At 52.6% G+C, this 19,507-nt stretch overlaps 1 protein-coding gene across 1 annotated transcript; it reads right to left on the reverse strand.

Annotated features, from left to right (window-relative positions):
• Positions 1-214: 214 nt before the first annotated feature.
• KPNB1 (karyopherin subunit beta 1) lies at positions 215-19,264 on the reverse strand. Its single transcript, XM_042836108.1, has 20 exons — positions 19,087-19,264; positions 16,976-17,176; positions 15,602-15,754; positions 14,758-14,817; positions 14,340-14,429; positions 13,912-14,022; positions 12,426-12,527; positions 11,493-11,717; positions 10,809-11,000; positions 9,555-9,685; positions 8,594-8,741; positions 8,294-8,365; positions 6,877-7,021; positions 5,380-5,462; positions 4,734-4,841; positions 4,337-4,480; positions 4,141-4,246; positions 3,684-3,798; positions 2,994-3,155; positions 215-1,668 (listed from the first exon to the last, which is right to left on the reverse strand). Coding segments are annotated over exons 2-20 (2,265 nt in total). The 5' UTR covers positions 17,093-17,176; positions 19,087-19,264; the 3' UTR covers positions 215-1,667.
• Between the last annotated feature and the right edge of the window lie 243 nt (positions 19,265-19,507).

Consider the following 19,507-nt stretch of genomic DNA (forward strand, 5'->3'; position numbering starts at 1 on the left):
TCCTCCAAAGCAGGAGCCTCGCTGGAAACGAGATTCTGATCCTTCCTGTGGTAATAAGACATGGGGTGAGCAGGGGAGCAGCGAGCAGCCACAGTTGGGTTGGGATTCGCCCCTCAGTTCTGTCGTCACGACTCTATTAACCAAAAAAAAGACATGGTTCACAGGTTCCCCTTTCACTGGAAAGACCAAGAATACAAAAAAAGGAAGTTTTGGGGAATGTTTGACACCATTTTATTCATCTTCAACTGCAGTGGAAAAATAGAACCTTTTACAAGTGCCGTCTGTGTAAGCTCAAGTCAGTATATATATATCTTATATAAATTTATTTCTTCCTTTTTTTTTTGTTTTTGAAGTGCAGCAAGAGACCAAAACCGCATCCGATCTGATTAAATAAAGAGCACGAAAGGCCGAGCAGTTTCCAAATGGCATTTTATCAGATTGACGTTTGAACATTGAATTTATCCTCATTTTTTTTTTTCTTTTTTTTTGCAATTCCAAAATATGACCTGAAGTTTTCATTTTGTTTTGTTTTTCAACTCTTTGGCACAAAATTTCGGTGGGTGTTCGGGCTGCTACAGTACAAAGTCAGGAGAGCTCTTTCCCTTTGCGTTCTCGCTGCCAATTCAGAGCACTTGCTGCCTGCATTCGAGTTGTAAGCCTGAAATCCTGTGTGACCACTCACTCTACACCCTCTACCGCAAGAGTTTTGAGTTTGCTCGTTTGTTTGTTTGTTTTTTCCCCCATTTCTACATTCACAGTTGAACAATATTAAGGAAGGAAAGGCGCTTCGATGAAACGAGATCATGAAAAGCATCACTCGGAACGGGAGCTCTGAACATTCGTCAGTGTTGCCCCAAAATTAAAAGCCCTAAAGGAGCGACTTTCCTTGGGTTTTTTTTTTTTTTCCTTTTTCTCTTTTTTTTTTTCTTTTTTTTTTCTTTTTTTTCCTTTTTAACATCTCTTACGCTGCATCAGTAGACTGAAAACTTCGGTTAGTTTATGAAATGCGACAGCTAACCCCGTGTTTGTTTCTATTTTCTTTTTGGGGGAAAAAAAAAAAAAAAAGAAGAGATCAACTGCAATGACTCGAAGTCGAGAAACGTGGAGACACCGCCTCACTCACACACACTCACTCTTAGACCCAAAAAAATCCTTCACCCCTCTCCTCGCATCCCGTGCGCCGACAGCATCGCGCGGCCGAGGTTTTACCGCGGGCGGAGGTTGGCTCCCATCTCTTTTTCCTCTTTCTCTCTTTTCCTCTCTGCTCAGCAGCCCAGGGACGCCGACCCCACGCTGTCAGAAGGGGCTGCCATCGCCGAGCAGAGCCCGGGGCTCCCACTGCAAGAAGACGAGCGAGGAGGAGGCCGAGGCTTTGGCTGCAAGTCGGTGCTCAGCTCGCGAGCAGCGCCGCTGCCGTGGCGGGATTCTGCGCGTGGTTTGCTTTCAAGCCTCACTCACTCATCATCCTCTCACTCCCAAACATTCAGCATCCGTGCACACTCCTCACTTCCGGGTTGTCGGGTTTTTTTTTTTTGTTGGTTGGTTTTGTTTTGTTTTTGTTTTTTTTTTTTTTTTGTGGTTTTTTTTTCTTGGTTTTTTTTTTTTTCTTCTTCAAAAGATTGGAGATTTCCAGCGGGGGTCTCAGGTGTCGTCCCAGCAGTAACAGATCTGCAAGCAGAAAAGTGCGATTGAGAATCGGACCAAACGTGTTCCAAGTCTGCATACAGGCCAACAAGACACCACAGAATCACAAGGTTGGAAACGACCTGTGAGATCACCCAGTCCAACCCCCCTCCCGTTCCTGGGGGTCCTGATGGACGAGAGACTGAACATGAGGCAGCAGTGTTGCTCTGGCAGCCTGAAAGGCAAATGGGATCCTGGGCTCCATCAGGAGAGGGGTGGTCAGCAGGGACAGGGAGGTGTTTGTCCCTCTCTACTCGGCTCTTGTGAGGCCCCATCTGGAGTCCTGTGTCCAGGTGTGGAGCCCTCAGCACAAGAAAGACATTGAGATTTTGGAAAGGGTCCAGAGGAGGGCGACTAAGATGATCAGGGGGCTGGAGCACCTCCCCTATGAGGACAGGCTGAGGGAGTTGGGCTTGTTCAGTCTGGAGAAGAGAAGGCTGCGTGGTGACCTCATTGCAGCCTATCAATACCTGAAGGGAACCTACAGCCAGGAGGGGAGTAAACTCTTCAAAAGGGCTGACAACAGCAGGACTAGGGGAAATGGATCCAAGCTGAAGGAGGGAAGATTGAGGTTGGATGTTAGGGGGAAGTTCTTTACAAGGAGAGTGGTTAGGCCCTGGAACGGGCTGCCCAGGGAGGTTGTGGATGCCCCGTCCTTGGATGTGTTCAAGGCCAGGTTGGACGGGGTCCTGGGCAACCTGATCTGAATGTGTGTGTTTGGTGGCCCTGCTGGGCAGGGGGGTTGGAACTACATGATCCTTGAGGTCCCTTCCAACCCGGGTGATTCTGTGATTCCTATCAGTACCACCAGCACTAAACCACATCTTGCAGCTCCTCGGCCAGGCGCCTCTTGAACGCTGCCAGGCTCGGCGACTCCACCACCTCCCTGGGCAGCCAGCAGAGCTGCACAGAGCGCAGGCACAAAGCAAACAGCTCAACAGCTGTCATGCAGTCCCAATGTATTGCAGTAATGCAATAACAACCCGCTCCTGAAGGCGCTCAGCAGTGCTGCAGAGCTCACAGAGCTCATCTGCCACCCCTGGGGCTGCTGCAGCTCAGCCAGGACGCATCTCACAACCCAAGGAGCCCTCAAAGCCTGCAGCTGCTCTCCTCCCAACTCAGTTCACCGTTTTGCTGCTTGCATTCGCTCCCGCTGTGCCAAGATCCCAGACGGGGTTTGTTCACAGGGCAATAAATTAACAGCAACCTTCCTGAGAACAAGGCTTTGGTGCAGCACCTCATTCAGGCTCAGGAGTCCAGCCAATTTTGGGATTATGCAACATGAAAAGGAAGGGGGGTGCTGCCCTTACCAAGCTTGATTCTTCAGTTTTCTCAGTTCTTTAGTCGCCCAGGTAGCGAGGGTTTTCGTTTTGTTCGTCTTGGATCTTCTCCCTTCAGTTAGCAGTTCATGTATCATGGGTCTAGCTTCTACTAATTTCAGTACATCTTTCCCAAACGCTGTACACAAATCCCTGAAGAAGCAAGAGAGGCTTTGAGGCTGAGCACCACAAGTGTGCCAACACCGCTCTGATCGGCTCTCGCGAGCTGGTAGAAACCTGGCTCACAGCTCAGGGCCTTTAGGAAAGGCTGCACACAGTCGCTCCTTGCTGAGGACCTCCTCCTTCCTCCTCTTAACTAAATGGAGACACTCAACCTCCCGTCCCAACACTGATCTCCTCCATGCTTCCATTCCACCTAAATTCAGCCCTGAGCTGCTCATCCAAGGGTTTTTGGGTGCTTTGCTTTTAAAGGCAGCTCATCCCTGACAGATCCCACATCTGAACTTCTGCAACACGCACCGCTCGTCACCACTGCTGCTTCTCACCCTCCCAATTAAGGGCCTCGTTTATGCTGCCTGCTTTACACCTTTTCAAACTGAAAGACCCAGAACCGGTGACAAAACACTTCAGCCATAAAAATGCAGCTTCAGATGCATCTGATGCACAGAATTCTGCCTCACAAACACGCTGTCAGCGTCCACGCAGGATCAGGATGCTCACCCTATCAGTCCAGCAGAACACGCCACTACTACATCCGTATGATCCTCATCTCCAGCAATGTGGTCAATGTAAGACAGAATAAATTCTACTCTGGGCTGCACCAGCATCACATCCGCTGAAAGAAAAGAGCCTCGTTACAGCAGGCTGAAACACAGCTCGTGTTTAACTTCTGCCTCTCGCAAGGCCTTCCTGCGTGCTCCTGGACAGCCAAACCCCGAGCCCTCAGCCAGGGAAGGAGCACAAAATGCCAAAGGAGGAAGAACCACCATGAAGAAGGGCTCTAAGCTCATTCCCTACACAGGAACCGAGCTCTCTCTGCCACACAGCAGTGAATTAACAAGGCTGTGCCCGTGGCTGTGACAACTACTGCAACAGGAGCCCCGTCCAAGCAGGCTCTCCCACCTCCCTCCATCATTCCACGCACACACACAATAAAGCAGCCACCACTCGTACTCACGGTGCACGTTTTCTTGGTCTCCCTTCAATCCCTGAATGATGCCTGTGTAAGCTTCCAGGCAGCCCTCCCTCAGCTCATTCAGGTAATCCACCATATCGTAGTCGGACTGGAAGGCAGGAGAGCACCGTGTCAGCAGCGCCCTCAGCACCCACTGCTCACTCACCTATGAGCTCCACCACCCGCAGAGCCGCCTCACCTTATCCACCTGGGCCTGGGAAGCCTGCTGGAGGGTGTTGAGCACAACATCCAGGTACTTCTTGAACTCTCCTCCGATGGCGAGGGCGATGTCTCCGAACACAGAGAGGATCTGTGGCTTCACAGACCTGTGAACGTTTTCATTCTGGAACAGATTTCAGCACCGTTACGTTCGGCTGCGCCTCCCTAATCGGAGGAGCTAATGAAGCACGACCTTCTCTGGAGATGCAAATCCTTATCCTCGACACAGTTGGATCCCATTCAAGCTCCAAGTGACACAGTTGTCAAACACGAGATCTTCAGAGCACGCCTAGCACTTCAGCTTCTCCCACCTCCCACTTTTTCCTCAGCGTGCAAGCCAACTGTTACTAACCACTAATGAGGAGCTAAACACTCACCCCCAAGTTCTCCAAGAGCAGCTGCATAACCTCGTCACAGAAAGGCAAGATGTTGGATTGCAGGGCTCTGCATAAGTCACCAACCAGGCCCACTGCAGCCAGACAGACCTGCAAATAGAACAGCAAGTCAGACACCCACCGCTGAGTCAGGCTTCCACTCTCCGTCCTCACGGCGCCAGCTCATTAAATTAAAGCTCTGAGCAGTGGTGACACTCTGTGTCACTGACTGTAACAACCCTCCTAACGGCTGATGAGCCCTTTTTAATGTTATTAGCCTTTTACATCGAGCTGTGAGGAGCTGAGCACGCATCGCCAGCAGGGAGGGCAGGAGGCCCCAGTGCCAGCAATGTGAACCAATGCTGCCCAGCTTCTGCTGGAAGTTCACAGCTGGCAGCAACCACTTCCCCCCCCATCAAGAGCAACTCCTGTGCCACCAGTGCCAAAATGCAGGTGTAAAGTCAACAGAGGCCTTCTGCTGAATGAAGAGAGCCTAAATCTGCATGCGAGGCCAGTAATCAGAGAGAAATCCACAGGACTCCCTTTGCACTTCACCACCAAGAGCTGTGATGCTTTACAGACGCTGAACTCAGCACCTGAGAGCAGATTTGGAGATTGCAAGTGCAGGGCAGCCCTGCTTTGACTCTACCTGGTATTCAGCATAGTTCTTCAGTCCAATGCCAAGGAACGGTTTGAAGGCATCCATGTACTTCAGGAACTCTCCACCTAAGACTGTGCATGGAAAAATATTCTTGTTAGAGAGAAGAACCCCGACCTGCCATGCATGTGATGGAACTCAACAGAACAGAAACCCACTGTTATCCTCCACCTAAAACGAGGGCCTGCACTGTGCACAGGAGCACAGCACACCAAATCTCCAGCAGCCATCACAACAAAAGCTGAACGCTGCTGAAGCTCCTACACAGGGACTGAAATGATTCCGAGAACTCTGTCCTTCGGGGCTTCTGAAGACAACCAGCCCCTTCCCCACACTCAGAAGGATGCTGAGTGCTCCCTGCCCAACTGACCCTGCGGAGCTCTGCATCAGCCAAAAGCTCTGAGCCTCCCCACACCACTCTGCTATAGCTGCAGTGCCTTTCTTTTGGAGACAGGTGCTCCACCTCTTCACTCAGAGCTGCCCGGTTCACGCAGGGCCTTCCTTAGGATGTTCGTCTTCCAGCAAGAGTCAAGAACTCAAGCCAAACCTTTCCTTCACGCCGCAAAGCCCGCTCTTTCTCTCCTCCAACTCCTCCCTTCCCCACACCACCGTGTCACTAGGATCACACAGCTCTATCTGCCCAAAGCAAAAAGCTCCGTGGCTCAGGAGGACAGTTTTCCTTTCCGCCCCTTGCTCAGTCAGCACTGCTCCCTCTGAATCTTCCCCATTCACTTCCCAGTGCCTCAGGCAAACCCAGCAGCAGGCTCTGCAGAGGGCTGAGGGCACAGACCTGCTGCCTGCAGCACGGGGAAGCAGCAGCTCCTGCATTACAAACCCAGCACTGCTGTGCCTGCAGGCTGCCCCGTGTTCCCACTGCAACAGGCAGTGGCTTTTCCTGGAGAAGCCGCAGGCAGTGTGGGCACATCCAGGCTTTCAGCAGCTTCCACACAGTGCTGCACCCCCCTCCGAGCTCCAGCACAACTTCTGAACATCAGCTCACTCTGCCCAGGCTGCCACAACCCCATTTTATTCCATGTCACCACCTCTGACTCACTGTAATGCTGACCATCACCACTGTGATTTCTTTGAAACGAGAACAATGACTTCAAATGGACCATTGAGAAAACATCCCAAAGCAGCAACGGGGCTCAGGCAGCAGCAGCGAGCGTGAATCACTCAGATAAGCTCAGCCCTGGAAGGCAGCAGGTTCCCATTATGCTCAGCACTGCACACAGCACAACTCCTCCTTTCTCCTGGCAGAATTTGCATTGTAACCACGTTATTAACAGAAAACGAGCTATTCATTCAAGAAACACAGCCCAGAATAATCCAGCAGGCTCAGGGCTTCGGTGACAGATGCGGCGAGCTGCGCTGTCAAAAGCACACCTTGAAGAACAGCAGGAACTGAGCACAGGGGGGTTTATGGGGCACTGCAGGGTCAACGAGAGCAGGGAGCACCCAGCCCTGCTGCCCAAGCCCAGCACCAACCTTCCACCAGGGTGCTGACCGCCATCAGGGCGTCCTCCTGCACACCCCCTGAGCCCGCCGTGCTCTGGAACATCCTCAGCAGAGATGCCATCACCACGTCTGAGATCTGCAGGGCATCCTGGTGCTGCACCTTCCGCAGGACGTTCTAAAAGCAGGAAAGGGGAAGAGACAGAGAGAGAAAGAGACCATCAGTGCTTCCACGCACGCCCAGCTGAATTCAGCCTCCACCTCCCTGAACGCTTCGGAGCGTGCTGAGCTGAAAGCAAAGCTGCTGTTGGAATTCTGCTGCTGCAGGAATATGCTTTGTCAGTGCGAGAGCAAAGTGCCGTCCGTTTTGAGCTGCTCTCCGTTTCCCAGCTACAGAACAAGCTGAATTTACTGTTCCTGCTGCATAGGCTGTTCTGCAGGTTTCCCTTTGTAAGCTGGCCAGCCCAAATTTGGCCCTGCATTACAAGATAAAAAAGCCCCTCTCAAGTCACAGCAATGCCACAATGATGTCCTGCTGCCCATCACAGGTGGCACGGAAGCTCTGCTTCTGCACCACACAAATACATCTCAGAGATGCTGGCTGTTAATCCAAGGCACAGCACATCTTTACAGCCAACTGCAGCTGAACGCCTCTGGGGTGAGCAAAAAGCAACCTCACCTACAAACAGCGCAGAGCAAAGCATTCATCTCAAAACCAGAGCAGCTCTATCAGGAAAAATCAAAGACACTGAGTTGGGCAGTTCCAACAGCAGGCCTCAGTTTTCCCCACTGCTCTCCATTATTATCAGTTTCTCCTCCCTCCTGGTGAACGTTCCTAACTATTTCTCCTGTTGGAAAAACCACGCAGCAGGACGGTGTTTTATTCCTGTTCATTTCTGCTGCGTGGCATTAAGCACCTCGGGGCTCAGCTGCTGTGCTAATGAAGAAAACTGTTTGCAAATTAAAGCTGGCAGGTCGATTCCACGCGTGCCACCTCCAGAAGGAAGCAGAGGCACAAGAGGTGCCAAAAGAAAAGGCTCCATAGGCAGAGGGCTCCCACCTTCCTGCAGTGCTCAACAGCAAAGCTCCAACCCTGGGCACCCTGTGCTTCAGCAGGACGATCTGGTGAAGATTTGGGGAGAAGGGTGGCTGTGTTCAATGCATTTGGTAAGAAGGGGAGAGGAGCTGAAGTGTGCCGGCGCTCCGAGCCACGTGGGTGTTCATTACCAGATGTTTAATTTCAAGGACACTCAGTGCATTTTAATTAGCGCAGTTTTAAATAAGAACACCGACCACAAGAGGCAGATGAACAAATTAAATCTGTTGCAGAGCTTTTTGCTGGTGCCAAGCAGAGCAATTTGTTCACCCCGAAGCCAATGTAGGAGCCGACCTCCAACCCCCCCCCAAACCTCCTCCCCACAACCACAAAGCAGGAGCTTCGTGCACTCACCTGGAGAGTGGCGCAGAGAAGAGACTGAAGATCATTGAACTGGATTCTGTCTGAAGTGCTCTGGATATGAGACTGAAAGGACAGAACAGAACCCCAAATATAGAACGCTGTCCTCATGGTCCACGCAAACCCAGCAGATCTCAGCAGCAGCACGAATGGCAAGAAATCCATTTTTCAATGCCTGCTCTTTCCAATTTGAGATGAGAGAGGCACTTCATGCACCCAGCCTGCCCCTAAGAACCCAGAAGACACACAGCCAACAACAGCCACACCAGGGCTCAAAGCCCCTCATCCTCCCACCTCCATCTGCAGCACTTGCTGAAGCCGCTCCATGATGACCAACGTTGTCTTCTGCACAGCAGGGTAACAGTCCTTGGCACTGTTCTTCACTATTTCCATCAGAGCTTCGTATGCAGAGCTCCTCAAGTTGTTCTGGTGTCCATCAGGCCTGGAACCGAAGGAAATGTATTTATTTGCAGCTCCCAGCACGCTTAGAAACACTTTTCTTTTTAAATTATTCTTAGTAGATTGGTAAGAGCTTAAATTTCAGTGCTGCAATGAGCCTCCCTCTATTGCAAGATTTCAAAGTGAGATTTGTTACTCCGTTACTGGAGCTTTTTTTTGTTAATTTGCTATTAATTAGGACTTGCAATTATCTTCAGACAGACAGCGAGTCCAGGAGCAGCAAACAACTCAAAGCCACACGGCTGCTGCGTGCTGTGACCCTGCCTGGGAAGGAATGGTGTCAGGATGCCCATGGAACCTGCCAGCATCCCTCAGAGCCACCAGGGAGGGAGAGCAGCTGGAAACAGAGGCAGCTGAGATCTGTGCTGAGATGGATCTCAGAGCCCTGAGGCAGACCCACACTGCTGGGTGGAACTGAAGGAGATACACAGCCAGCTCAGACCCCAAACTGCTTGGACAGGAACCCACTGAAGAGCTTCACCTGCAAAGGGATCGAAACTGACCCAAAAGCTGAACTGCAGAGCTGTCAAAATCCTTGACGTGACCTTAAAAGCAGAACAGGGCTTCAGCACGAGCCTTACTTTTGCATCTGCAGAACTGAGAAAACATTTTGCCTTGTCTATTTATATTTCAGCTTCGTTTGGAATAAGACACCGTGCCAGAAAGCCCAGTTCTTACAAAGCATCATTCAGATCTACGCTGCAAGAGAAGGAAGACCAAAGCCTTAAGGAGAAGGGGTAGAAAAGCCCAACAAAAAGGCATCTCTGAGTACTCAGGCCAGCTGGGTGAACGTTACCTATCTGTGGTCTCCAGAAGTTTCTGAACTATAAGCTCAAATGAAGAGGATAAGCAGTAGGTTGCTGGTTCTTCCTGATCGTCAGCTACATCTGCAGCCTCATAGGCAGCTTCAGCAAGACTCGTGAAGGCCTGGAACACAGAACAACCATCCCTGTTACCCCATGACTTCACACATCCAGAAACATCCCAGCCAAACGGGGTGCAGGGCTAATTTATAAGGGCTAGCTCCCCTGTGAGCCCATCGTTGTTCAGGATCCTCAGCTTTGGTGCAGGAGTGGTGAGGATGTGGGAGATGTGAAACATAACAGAAGTCACAAACACAGCCTGCATGCTGCTGCTGGCCCCAGCAACCCAACAGAGGCAGATTGGCTGAGCTGTGGGTGCTGGGCACACAGACAGGACCTGCTCTCATCACGAGTTGAAATCCCAGCTTAGAAAAGGCTGCAGACTGATGGTAACAGCTCTGAGATGGGGGGATGAGAAAAGGCTGAAAGATCCCTCGTTGTCGCTGCCACCTAAAGACAGTGGCCACCATCTTCCCAATAACAGCCACAGCTATGAGGATTCCTGCCAGGAGCAGCAGGGCAGGGACAAGTTCCCATGCTGACCTGAAGCCTTCAAACCTCTGTAGCAGCAGGAGAGCAGCTCCTATCATTCCTGAGGGCTGTTCTGACCTGCAGCTCAATTCCTACTGAGAGCAGGGACTCTTCCTCTTGAAGGGGGGAGGACAGTGATGCCATTTGGTAGCACAGACCCACCAAGATGACACAGCTGAGGTTGGCAAATTCACCCCAGGGAAGAGAAAACTTCATGCTGCTCAAATCAGTTCTGAAAATGCTTCTGGTGTGAGCTTAGGTGATGGGAAGCAAGGGAGTTTGTATTTCCCTAAGAATGAAGGGGCAATTCAGCTGTCCCAAGCAAACACTAAGGCCCAGCATGTCTGGAATTCAGCCGTGCCACGTTAATGGTGTGTAGAGACAGCTTCCACAGCACTTTCAAGCTTCAGGCAGTTTTACACTTGCTAATAACACAACTTTTCTACTTGAAAAACACTTTTCTTCCCTTGTTTTGCCTATCAGGGCCGCAGAACAGGCTGGAGATGACCACAAGAGCTGTTTGCTGCCTGCCCAAGTCAACAGCCATCTCCTCCAGCCACGTGCAGGCATCAACCCGTGCGCCTGCACACCAGCATCAGCTGCTTCCCTTCGCTCACAGAAACTCCTCAGCAGCAAAAAGCAAAGCTCTGCCTTACCCAGCACACGTTGGAGGCCACCCGGGGCTCAGCGCTCAGGCCCTCGATCAGACACTGCAGCAGCGGGGCCAGGTAAATGTCATTGATGGCTGCCTCAGGGAGCATCTCACAGATCCTGCCCACGGTCCAGGCTGCCGTGTCTCGAACCACAACGCTGGGATCCTTCATCAGCTCTATCAAAGTCGGCATCGCCTGCGAGAGGATTCAGTCAGGGGAAAGCTGTGAGCGCACGCAGCGCGTGGGAACAGGAATCTGTCACTGGTTCTAGTTTTAATGTTATCTGAGGGCTGGCTGATTTGAGCCTGGGGCAGCAGGGAAGATCACCCAGATCCAGGGAGACCAGCGTTGTGATATCTGGGAGTTGTTTCCCAGTGATAAGAGCTGAGAACCTGCAACCCTGAGCTGTGTAACCCAACTCCTGCCCTGCTGTCATCCACACCTTCCTCAAACACGGTGATGTTCCAGGCTGGATGTGGCTGTGGGCAGCCTGGTCTGGTGGTTGGTGACCCTGCACAGAGCAATGGGGCTGCAAGCAGATGAGCATCGTGGTCCTTTTCAACCCAGGCCACTCTATGATACGTACAGCAGCCAGCCTTCAGCACCTTCCCAGACTAAGAACAACACAAAACACGAATCCTCCTTCAAATACATGAAAGGTTTTGCTCACAAGCCCCGCACTCTCACCTGTATAACTAGTGGTTTGAGCTGGTTAGGCTCTGGTCCTTCCAAAATGCACCCAAAAGCCATCACAGCTGCATCCCTGTATCGCCAGTCTGGATTTTTGATGTGTTCCTTAATGAAGGGCAGCACGTGAGGCACGATGTCATCTTCACAGCAGGTGGCCAGGAGCATGAGGCAGACTCCTGCTGCTTTACAGGGGTTCCAGTCATCATCGTCATCATTTTCATCCTAGGAGGAGGACAGCAACCATCAGCCTGGGCAAAAACATCCCTCCCCACTCACAATGCAGGCAGCACTGCCCTGTTGCCAGGTGTCACATTGAGGGGCCAACTCAGGTCTGGAAGTGAGAGGCAGCCCAATTTACGTGCTTTCTCCTTCCTGTTTTAACCATCGGTTGCAACGTAACCCTTCTGCAATGCAACCCTCTGCACCCCAGCAGATGGTAACAGAGAAACAGGGAAACTGCTTTCACTGAGAACATTTTCACAGCACTTCCCTGTTCCATCACAGTGAGCCAAAACTCCATCCTGCACCGCTTAATTAACGGGTTTATTTCATGATTAGGCCTGCTGCAGCAAGTGACTGCATTAGTTTGTATCAGGCTGTGGAACAGAGTACAAACAAGGCCCAGCGCAGCACCTCATAAACAAACAGGGACCTCAGAGCTGGGGATGCAGAGCTCAGGAATTCCAGATGCTGAATCTCCACCTGAATGTTTGTTTTACTCAGGAGGAACACAGAGAAGGACAGGAACCTCTTCAGAGCCCACAGACACAGCCGTGCTGCTGACTGCTGCCGTGTGCAGGAGCAGCACTGCTGTCCCCCGGCGTGGAACTGAACACAGCGGTGCTTTTATTCTGTTGGTTGCTTGCTTTTCCTTTCCCTTTCTTTTCCTTTCCCCCCCTCTGGATACACAGCAGGCCTTTGGCAACTCACCTGTTTCGTCAACGTCTGCGTCAGAATGGGGACCAAATACTGCAGGGCTCCCTTAGCATAGAATTTGCTCGTGTGCTCCGGAGGCCTCCCCTGCTCTGCTGCCTGCAAGGAAGCACAGAGCACAACCCTCAGCCAGCAGATACAGGCTCACTTCTGCATGCTTCCCCCCTGCTTCCCAGCACCGCAGCATGCAGGAACCTCAAGGACACCCTGCACTGCACCCAGTGCCATTCCAGGCACACAAAGGGCCTCTCCTCACACGGCACAGAGAGAAATACTTTCAGTTATGTATTGTTAACAAGTGGCCCCAAGCAGGAAAAGCAAGAGGTCCTTCTGCACACGAGCTGAACCTTCATGCTGACTGTCCTTTTATCCTTGCTATTTTGGGCAGGCAACACAAATGTATATTTAGCTGCTTTTAAAGATGGATATGATTCATCTGGAGGCCTCCGAAGTTTAAGCTCTTATTGATCTGTGCCACTAATTCATACAAACGGCATCTGCACGGGGAGCAGCACCCCAAACCCACCCCCAGCCCGTCCACCGCAGAGGGGAATCATTCCTTCCATCCCATCATTTTGTGCTTAACTCAGAAATTATGTATCATTCAGAATGCAGTCCATCTTTTCCACCTCAGAAAGGCTGCCGTGCCTTTAACAGAGCCCAGGAACGGAGCCCATAAACACAGAGCCCAGCAGGCAGTGGGGAAACCCAGAAGTGCTCTCCCTCCAACACAGAACACACTGCAGCAGCTCCAGATGCCACCTTCACAAAGCAACAGCTCCAAGAAATTCAGGGCCATGGGAATTTCCCAGTGCTGCTATAGATGCTTCGTGTGCGTTCAGGTGAACCTTACAGGAGCTCAACTCCACTCTGGAATGCTAAGGAGAAATCAGGGAGCTGCCACGTGCCACCTTCAGGAAACCAGCAGCTCTCTGTCACAGCGCATTCTCATCAAAGCTGTCAGGAAATCTTTATCTCAAGTTGCTCTGATTCCCAGCCAGGTTGGCAGGAAAACCTTTTGGTTGGTTAAAAAGGGCAGCACGTCCTCATCTGATCTGGGAAGCAGGACAGGTTGCATTCGAGCTACACTGAAAGCAAGGAGTTATGGAAGGGGGTTACGGTCAGCAGCCCCTGTGTGACTTGAACTCCAAGCTTCACATTTACCTTCAGCAGCAGAACAAATCCATCCCAGCTGAGTGCTGGGGGAGAATCAAACCAGCAGCTCAAAGCCAAGCTGCTCTCTGCAGAGCCAATGTGCCTCGTGGGCTCTGTGCAGCCCCGGGTCTCAGCTTCTCTCAGTCATGCATCACGGAGCATCAGAGTGGTGCATGATGTCTCATCACAGACCAGGGCTGCACACGAGGGGCTCGGGGGGCTCCTCATTCAATAGCAGGAGCTACAGAGAACAGCAGGACTTCCAGACGTGGGTAAATCACGACTGCAGCGCTCCCAAGGACAACAGCACAGGTGTCTGCAAGCTCACCTCTGACGCCTCGATAGCCAGATCCATCTCCTCATCACACACATTGGACCAGAACTCGATGCCCTGTAGAGCCACCTCATCTATGTCACTTTTCATCGCTTCAATAGTTATCTTGGGGAACAAGAAAGAGAGGAGGGGAGAGAAGAAGGTTTTTAGCGCGCGATTTCTCCTCCAACACACAGCCCAGATCACCTGAAATCAGGTGCCACAGCAGCTCCTGCCATCAGCTACCCAGGCAGGGCTGCTGAGCAAACCCAGCAGCCTGTGCTGCCCCACGCTTGGGGGTCTCAGCATTGGGGCTTTGGCAGCACACGAACGCAGCCAGAGAAAAACAAAGCAAGGACGTAAGCAAATATTTCCTCCCAGACGAAGACAAAGCAGCGCAGGTGGAGTTCAGGTGCCTCTGTACAAGAAGTGCCAGTACTCACAGCAAAAAGTGCAGGACCCATGTACGTCTCCATGTACTGGTAATAAAGGGACATGATCTTCACCAGGTTCTGTAAGGCAGCCACTCGTACCTGCAGGGCACAGCAGGGACCCAAGGTGGGACATTGAGCACAGCCCCCAGAGAAATGAGGGCAGCTCTGGCCCCCCAGGCCCAGCATCCCAGCCCTTCCACCCGCTCCATTGACTCCATTCCTGTTCCATTTACTCTCTGCAGCTTCAATCCCCTCAGCAGCTGACTGCTCCTAACACTGCACAACTTGCACAGCCATCCACTTTTTGGCAGCCCACTCTTCACTGCTGCTGGTTAACGATGCCACCAAGGGTTCAGCCTCCCAAGGGTGGAACAGTGACAAAAATCAGAGCCCTTCCCAACCACCACATCCTTCAGTTTCCACTCACCCTCGTATCTGGACACTGCGTTGCTTCACAGACTACTTGCATAATAAAGTGCCTTTCAGACTGAAGAAGAAAGGAAAGAACGTTAGATGGCAAAAGCTCTGAAAACTTTGCAAGCCTTCCTGTGGAGAATAAATTTTGGAGCCTGGATCACCACCATCCCTCATACAACACTTCTACAGATGTCCAGGTCAGCATTCAGTGCAGGATTGGGAAGCCCTTCTTCCCCAAAGATCCACTGTGAGCCGTGCTGAGGCAGCTGCCCAACACACAAAAGCCCAGCAGTTTTGTGAAGCTGATCCCCATCTGCAGGACTGAGCCTGGGAAAGGTTTCCACTAAAAGACTTCCTAAGCTGAGGGTTCCATCTTCATTCCATCTTCCCATACAGCCCCGGTAGGGTCCTAAGGGACATCCCTCATCCACAGACAGGGAAGCAAAGAATCACCCCACAGTGGATGCCCCTGTTTGGAAGGCTTGCAGGCCTTCCCCCCCCAGCCATCCCCAGAGGCAGCACACACTGGATTGCTGCCATGCAGCTCGAAAGAAAGCGCTGATCCAAGCGGGTAACAGCAGCATTACAGAGCAGAGTTGGATTAGGAAGCAGATTTAACAGCCCAAAGTCAGGTCAGATTCATCCCCAAAACTCAGCAACGCCTCTTTTTCCATTGGCCAATCTGTGAAAAAACTTCCACAGCATTCCTGCATCACAGCCTGGCTGCCTGGAAACGAATCCAAGTCTCAGAGGCAATGGGGTTATGCATCAAAACTCAGCGTGGTGCATGATTTCTCATCACAGACCATGGATTCTGTCCTTGCATTTTGTTACCATTCCCACCCCCCTTTTACCTCTTTGTCGAAATTTGCTTTGGTGAATTCCAAAGAGTTCAGGAGTGCGTTAGTAGCTGCTAGCTTCACATTGTTGCTGGGCTCTTCCTTTCTCATTCCCTGGATGATGGCTGTCAGGATCTCGTTGGATTTGTCTTGAAGTTGCTCTGGTTCCTAAAAGCACCATTGATAGTCGCATCAGTTAAACAGCTTCCTCCATAATTCAAAGCACAGCCCAAGTTTGAATTCTACGACCAGAAACTGTAAGACACAAAAGCCAAGGGGGCTTCTGTTCACTGGGAGCAGCAGGCTGCAAACAGGGGAGACCCCAGCCCTCTCTCACCCCCCCACCCCTGTCCTCCATCCCTCCTGCTGCTCCTCACCTCACCCACAGCCCCTTTCCCTCCCAGAAGAGCTCTGTGCTGCTTCCATCCCTCCTGCAGCAGGGGGCCATGGATTTGGCTACATCCAAACACGCTCGAGAGCAAAGCAGCCCCCTGCAGCCTGACAAATAGTTTTCCTCTTCCTGCCTCCCCACAAGTGTTCAGCAGCACCAAAAGCACTGCAGCCAGTTTTGTTTTCCAGCAGGAGCTCCGACAGCACAGGGCTTTTGCAGTCTGTGTTATTGGTGATGCTGCCAGTAATACTGACAAAAACCAGGAGGAGCCCCAGAGAGCAAAAGATCCCCATTCCTGCATCAAAACCTTCCACGAGGATAAAGAGAGCCCTCAATGAGAGGAAGGAGGTCAGTCATTCCTCAGCCACGTGGAGGAACCCAAAGCTCCCCACTCACCTGCAAGGTTCACAAGCTGCGGCTCCCCCCCAGCACCCTCCCACCCTACAGCTGCACACAGGGAGGAAAGGAGCCCTGGATTCATAGAATCACCAAGGTTGGAAAAGACCTCAAAGCTCATCCAGTCCAACCGTTCACCTGTTAGCAACAGCTCCCACCAAACCACGTCCCTCAACACAGCACCCAGCCTTTCCTTGGAGTCGGTGACTCCACCACCTCCCTGGGCATCCATTGCAGCCCCTGACCACCCTTTCTGAAAAGCAATACTTCATAGAATCATAGAATCACAAGGATGGAAACGACCTGTAAGATCATCCAGTCCTACCATCTCCTCATCACCACCACTAAACCACATCACCCAGCACGACTTCCTCACGTCCAGCCTGAATCTCCCCCCTGCCGTAGCTTGAAACCGTTCCCCCTGGCCCTGATTTGTGCCGCAGAAGCAGCTCAGCTCCTTCAGACAGCATTTGTGTGCGTTTGCTGCCAGCAGGGAGATCCTGCAGGGAAAGGAAAGGGCGCAGGGCGGCTCACAGAGGCGCCACCAACAGCAGAGGAGCCGCGCGGCTGGGAGAGGTCAGCTGTGACTCCGGGGTACTCACGATATCCTGGCAGATGTACCCGATGGCCTCCAGCGTGGATTCCTTCATGTGCTCGGTGCTGTGCTGGTTGGTGACGTTGGCCACCAGCTGGGGGATGAGTTCAGGCCATTGGTTCATGGGGATCTCGGCGCAGGCGATGCCGGCCACGCACTGCGAGGCGGAGCTGGGTCGGTACGTCTCTGTGCCCAACGTCTGCAGGACCTGGGGGGGGCACAAAGCAGGGTTTGGGTCTGCGCAGGCACTGTGCTCTCCCAGCTGGGTTTGTGGCACTGCAGATACGTCACAAAGCCTTCCTCCAAGCTGCTCCTCGTCTCAGCTCTCAACCTGGCCACCGTTGCCCCTCCGGGAAGCAGGCGGTGGCTGTGGCACTGCTGCCACGTCACACAACAGCCTGGGTTGGAAGGGACCTCGAGGATCACGGAGCTCCAAGCCCTGCGCCAACAGCAGGGCCACCAACCCTCATATCACAACCTCATATCCAACACCACAGGCTGCCCACAGCCCATCCGATCCGGCCTCCGCACCTCCAGGATGGGGCACCCAGATCTGTGGGCAGCTCTTCAGCACCCCACCACTCTCACAGTGCAGAGCTTTTCCCCACTGACATCCACACACAGCAGCGCGCCCCCCCCCCCTCCTCTACAGCCATAGAACAGAGCTACGAAAGTGACCCGACTGCACTCTGAAACCACCCCGAACTGCAGGCTGCTCACATCAAGACGAAAAGAAATGGGACGATTTCATTCTGTTCTGATGACCTGCAGTCAATCAGAAGACTTTCTTCCTTTCTTTTTTTCCTTTGCATGCTTATGTAACAGTTTCTCAGAATTAACAAGGGAGGGGCGCTGCGTTCAGAGCATCCAGGCACAGCCCTCCCCTTCCCAAATACTCACCAAGAAATGCCATCCCTCCTGTTACTCGGCTTCTCCCAAACTGCTTACAACCCCTCTCCCCAAATCCCTCCCAGCTGAAGGGCTTTGGCATCAGACCCCAAACAGCCTCACGGGGACCCCACAGCAACCCTCATCCATTGGGCACTCAAGGCAGCAATGGAAATAATGGGCAGCCCAGAGCTGGAGGAGAAACCCAGCATGAGGAACTGTTAAGCACCAAATGTGTCAGCTGGATTGGACAGAAAGGATTCTGCTTCAGTTTGACACCAAAGCAGCCATCCAAAGCTGGGAGCTTTGAGACACAACACCACAGCTTCCACTGCCAACAGGAGCCAAGATTCCACTTTTTCCTTCATCAGTGCACAAAGCTGCATTGATGACCCGACTTTACCCTGCTAGAGACAGACTCAGATTCCTCTATTAAGAGAAAGCCAATGTATGAAGCATAAAACTTGCATCAGCTCCACACAGAGCCACACAGCCCTGCACGCCTGTGCTCCCATCAGGTGAAAGACCTCAGGCACCACCTGTGTCACTGCCAGCCCTGGGGTTTCACCCCCAGCTTGCTCAGGGGTCCTCAGGCAGAGCCCTGCCATCACAGACAGCAGGATGCTGCTCCCTGCTTGGGATTTGCTAACTGCACTGCCCCGGCATCAAGTCCCCTCGTGGGACACACTGAACATCCCCATTCTTCTGCATTACCCACCAAGTGGATCCCGGCCCCTGGGCAAAAACTGTACCCCAGAGAGGTTTGCCCTTTCCAGACCTGTTCACGAGCAAATCCCACCAACTCCAAGTCCACCAGGCCCTGTGCAGACGCAGGCTCACACAGAGCACAGCTCAGAGGTGCTCACAAGGGACTGGAGGGCAGTTGAAGTTCTCCATCTCCATCTCATCCAGTTCTCCTGGATGGAGAAAGCCAGCAGAAGCCACTGAGCAGGGAAGCTGTGCCCACTGCTCCAGCAGCGGCCATTCAGAGATCTGGCTGCAGGAGCACTTGCATAAAGCAAATGGAAAAGCAGCAGCCTCACACCGGCCTGGTTTTCACCCCAACGCTTCCACAGACGACAGCAGAGCACGGGAGCACAGAGAGACGGCGCTGCTGCCTTGAGAAGGAAGGAGCAGCCAGAAACCTTGGGCACAACGCAAGGAGGGCATCAAACCCGAGAGAATCCAACGGGCTCAAAACCAAACGGGGAATAAAAAGGAAGGACTCACGTAGTTCTTGACCTCCCTGCGGGCGTTGGCGTCGATGGCGAGCCATCGCTGCTGGTACTGAGCCTTGATGTCGGGGTCCTTGGAGGTGAGAGAGTTCTTGATCTGCAGGCCGGCCGCCACCCGCGCCACCTGGCTGTTGCCGGGGTTGGCCAGCACTCTGGACAGTTCCACCAGGAAGGTTGGCTGCGGGAGGAGGAGAGGAAGGCGCTGAGACCCCCGGCCCCCACCGGACCCCCGCAGAACGGCGGCGCTTCGTCGGCCTTCCTTCGCTCAACCCTGTGCCGAGCATCGCCTGAACGACCTGCAGGGCTCCAGCGCTGGGGAGCAGCGTTATTTTGTCTCCTTGCTTGGAGGCAAAGGCCAAACCCCAGCGCAGCGATGGATGCTCCGCTCCTCCCCGCGGGATGGAGGTGGGCAAAGC

Source organism: Centrocercus urophasianus, unplaced genomic scaffold, assembly GCF_019232065.1.
Source record: "Centrocercus urophasianus isolate 14NV4802_14NV808 unplaced genomic scaffold, USGS_Curo_1.0 seq_574, whole genome shotgun sequence".
Lineage (NCBI taxonomy): Eukaryota > Metazoa > Chordata > Aves > Galliformes > Phasianidae > Centrocercus > Centrocercus urophasianus.

Coding starts and splice junctions, on each gene's coding strand:
- KPNB1 (XM_042836108.1), bottom strand. CDS start 17,092: ATGAACCAATGGCCTGAACTCATCCCCCAGCTGGTGGCCAACGTCACC. Junction 11,718..12,425: donor CGCAGACGTTGACGAAACAG/GTGAGTTGCCAA, acceptor TCCTCCTCCTAG/GATGAAAATGATGACGATGA. Junction 11,001..11,492: donor TCAAACCACTAGTTATACAG/GTGAGAGTGCGG, acceptor ATCCTCTCGCAG/GCGATGCCGACTTTGATAGA.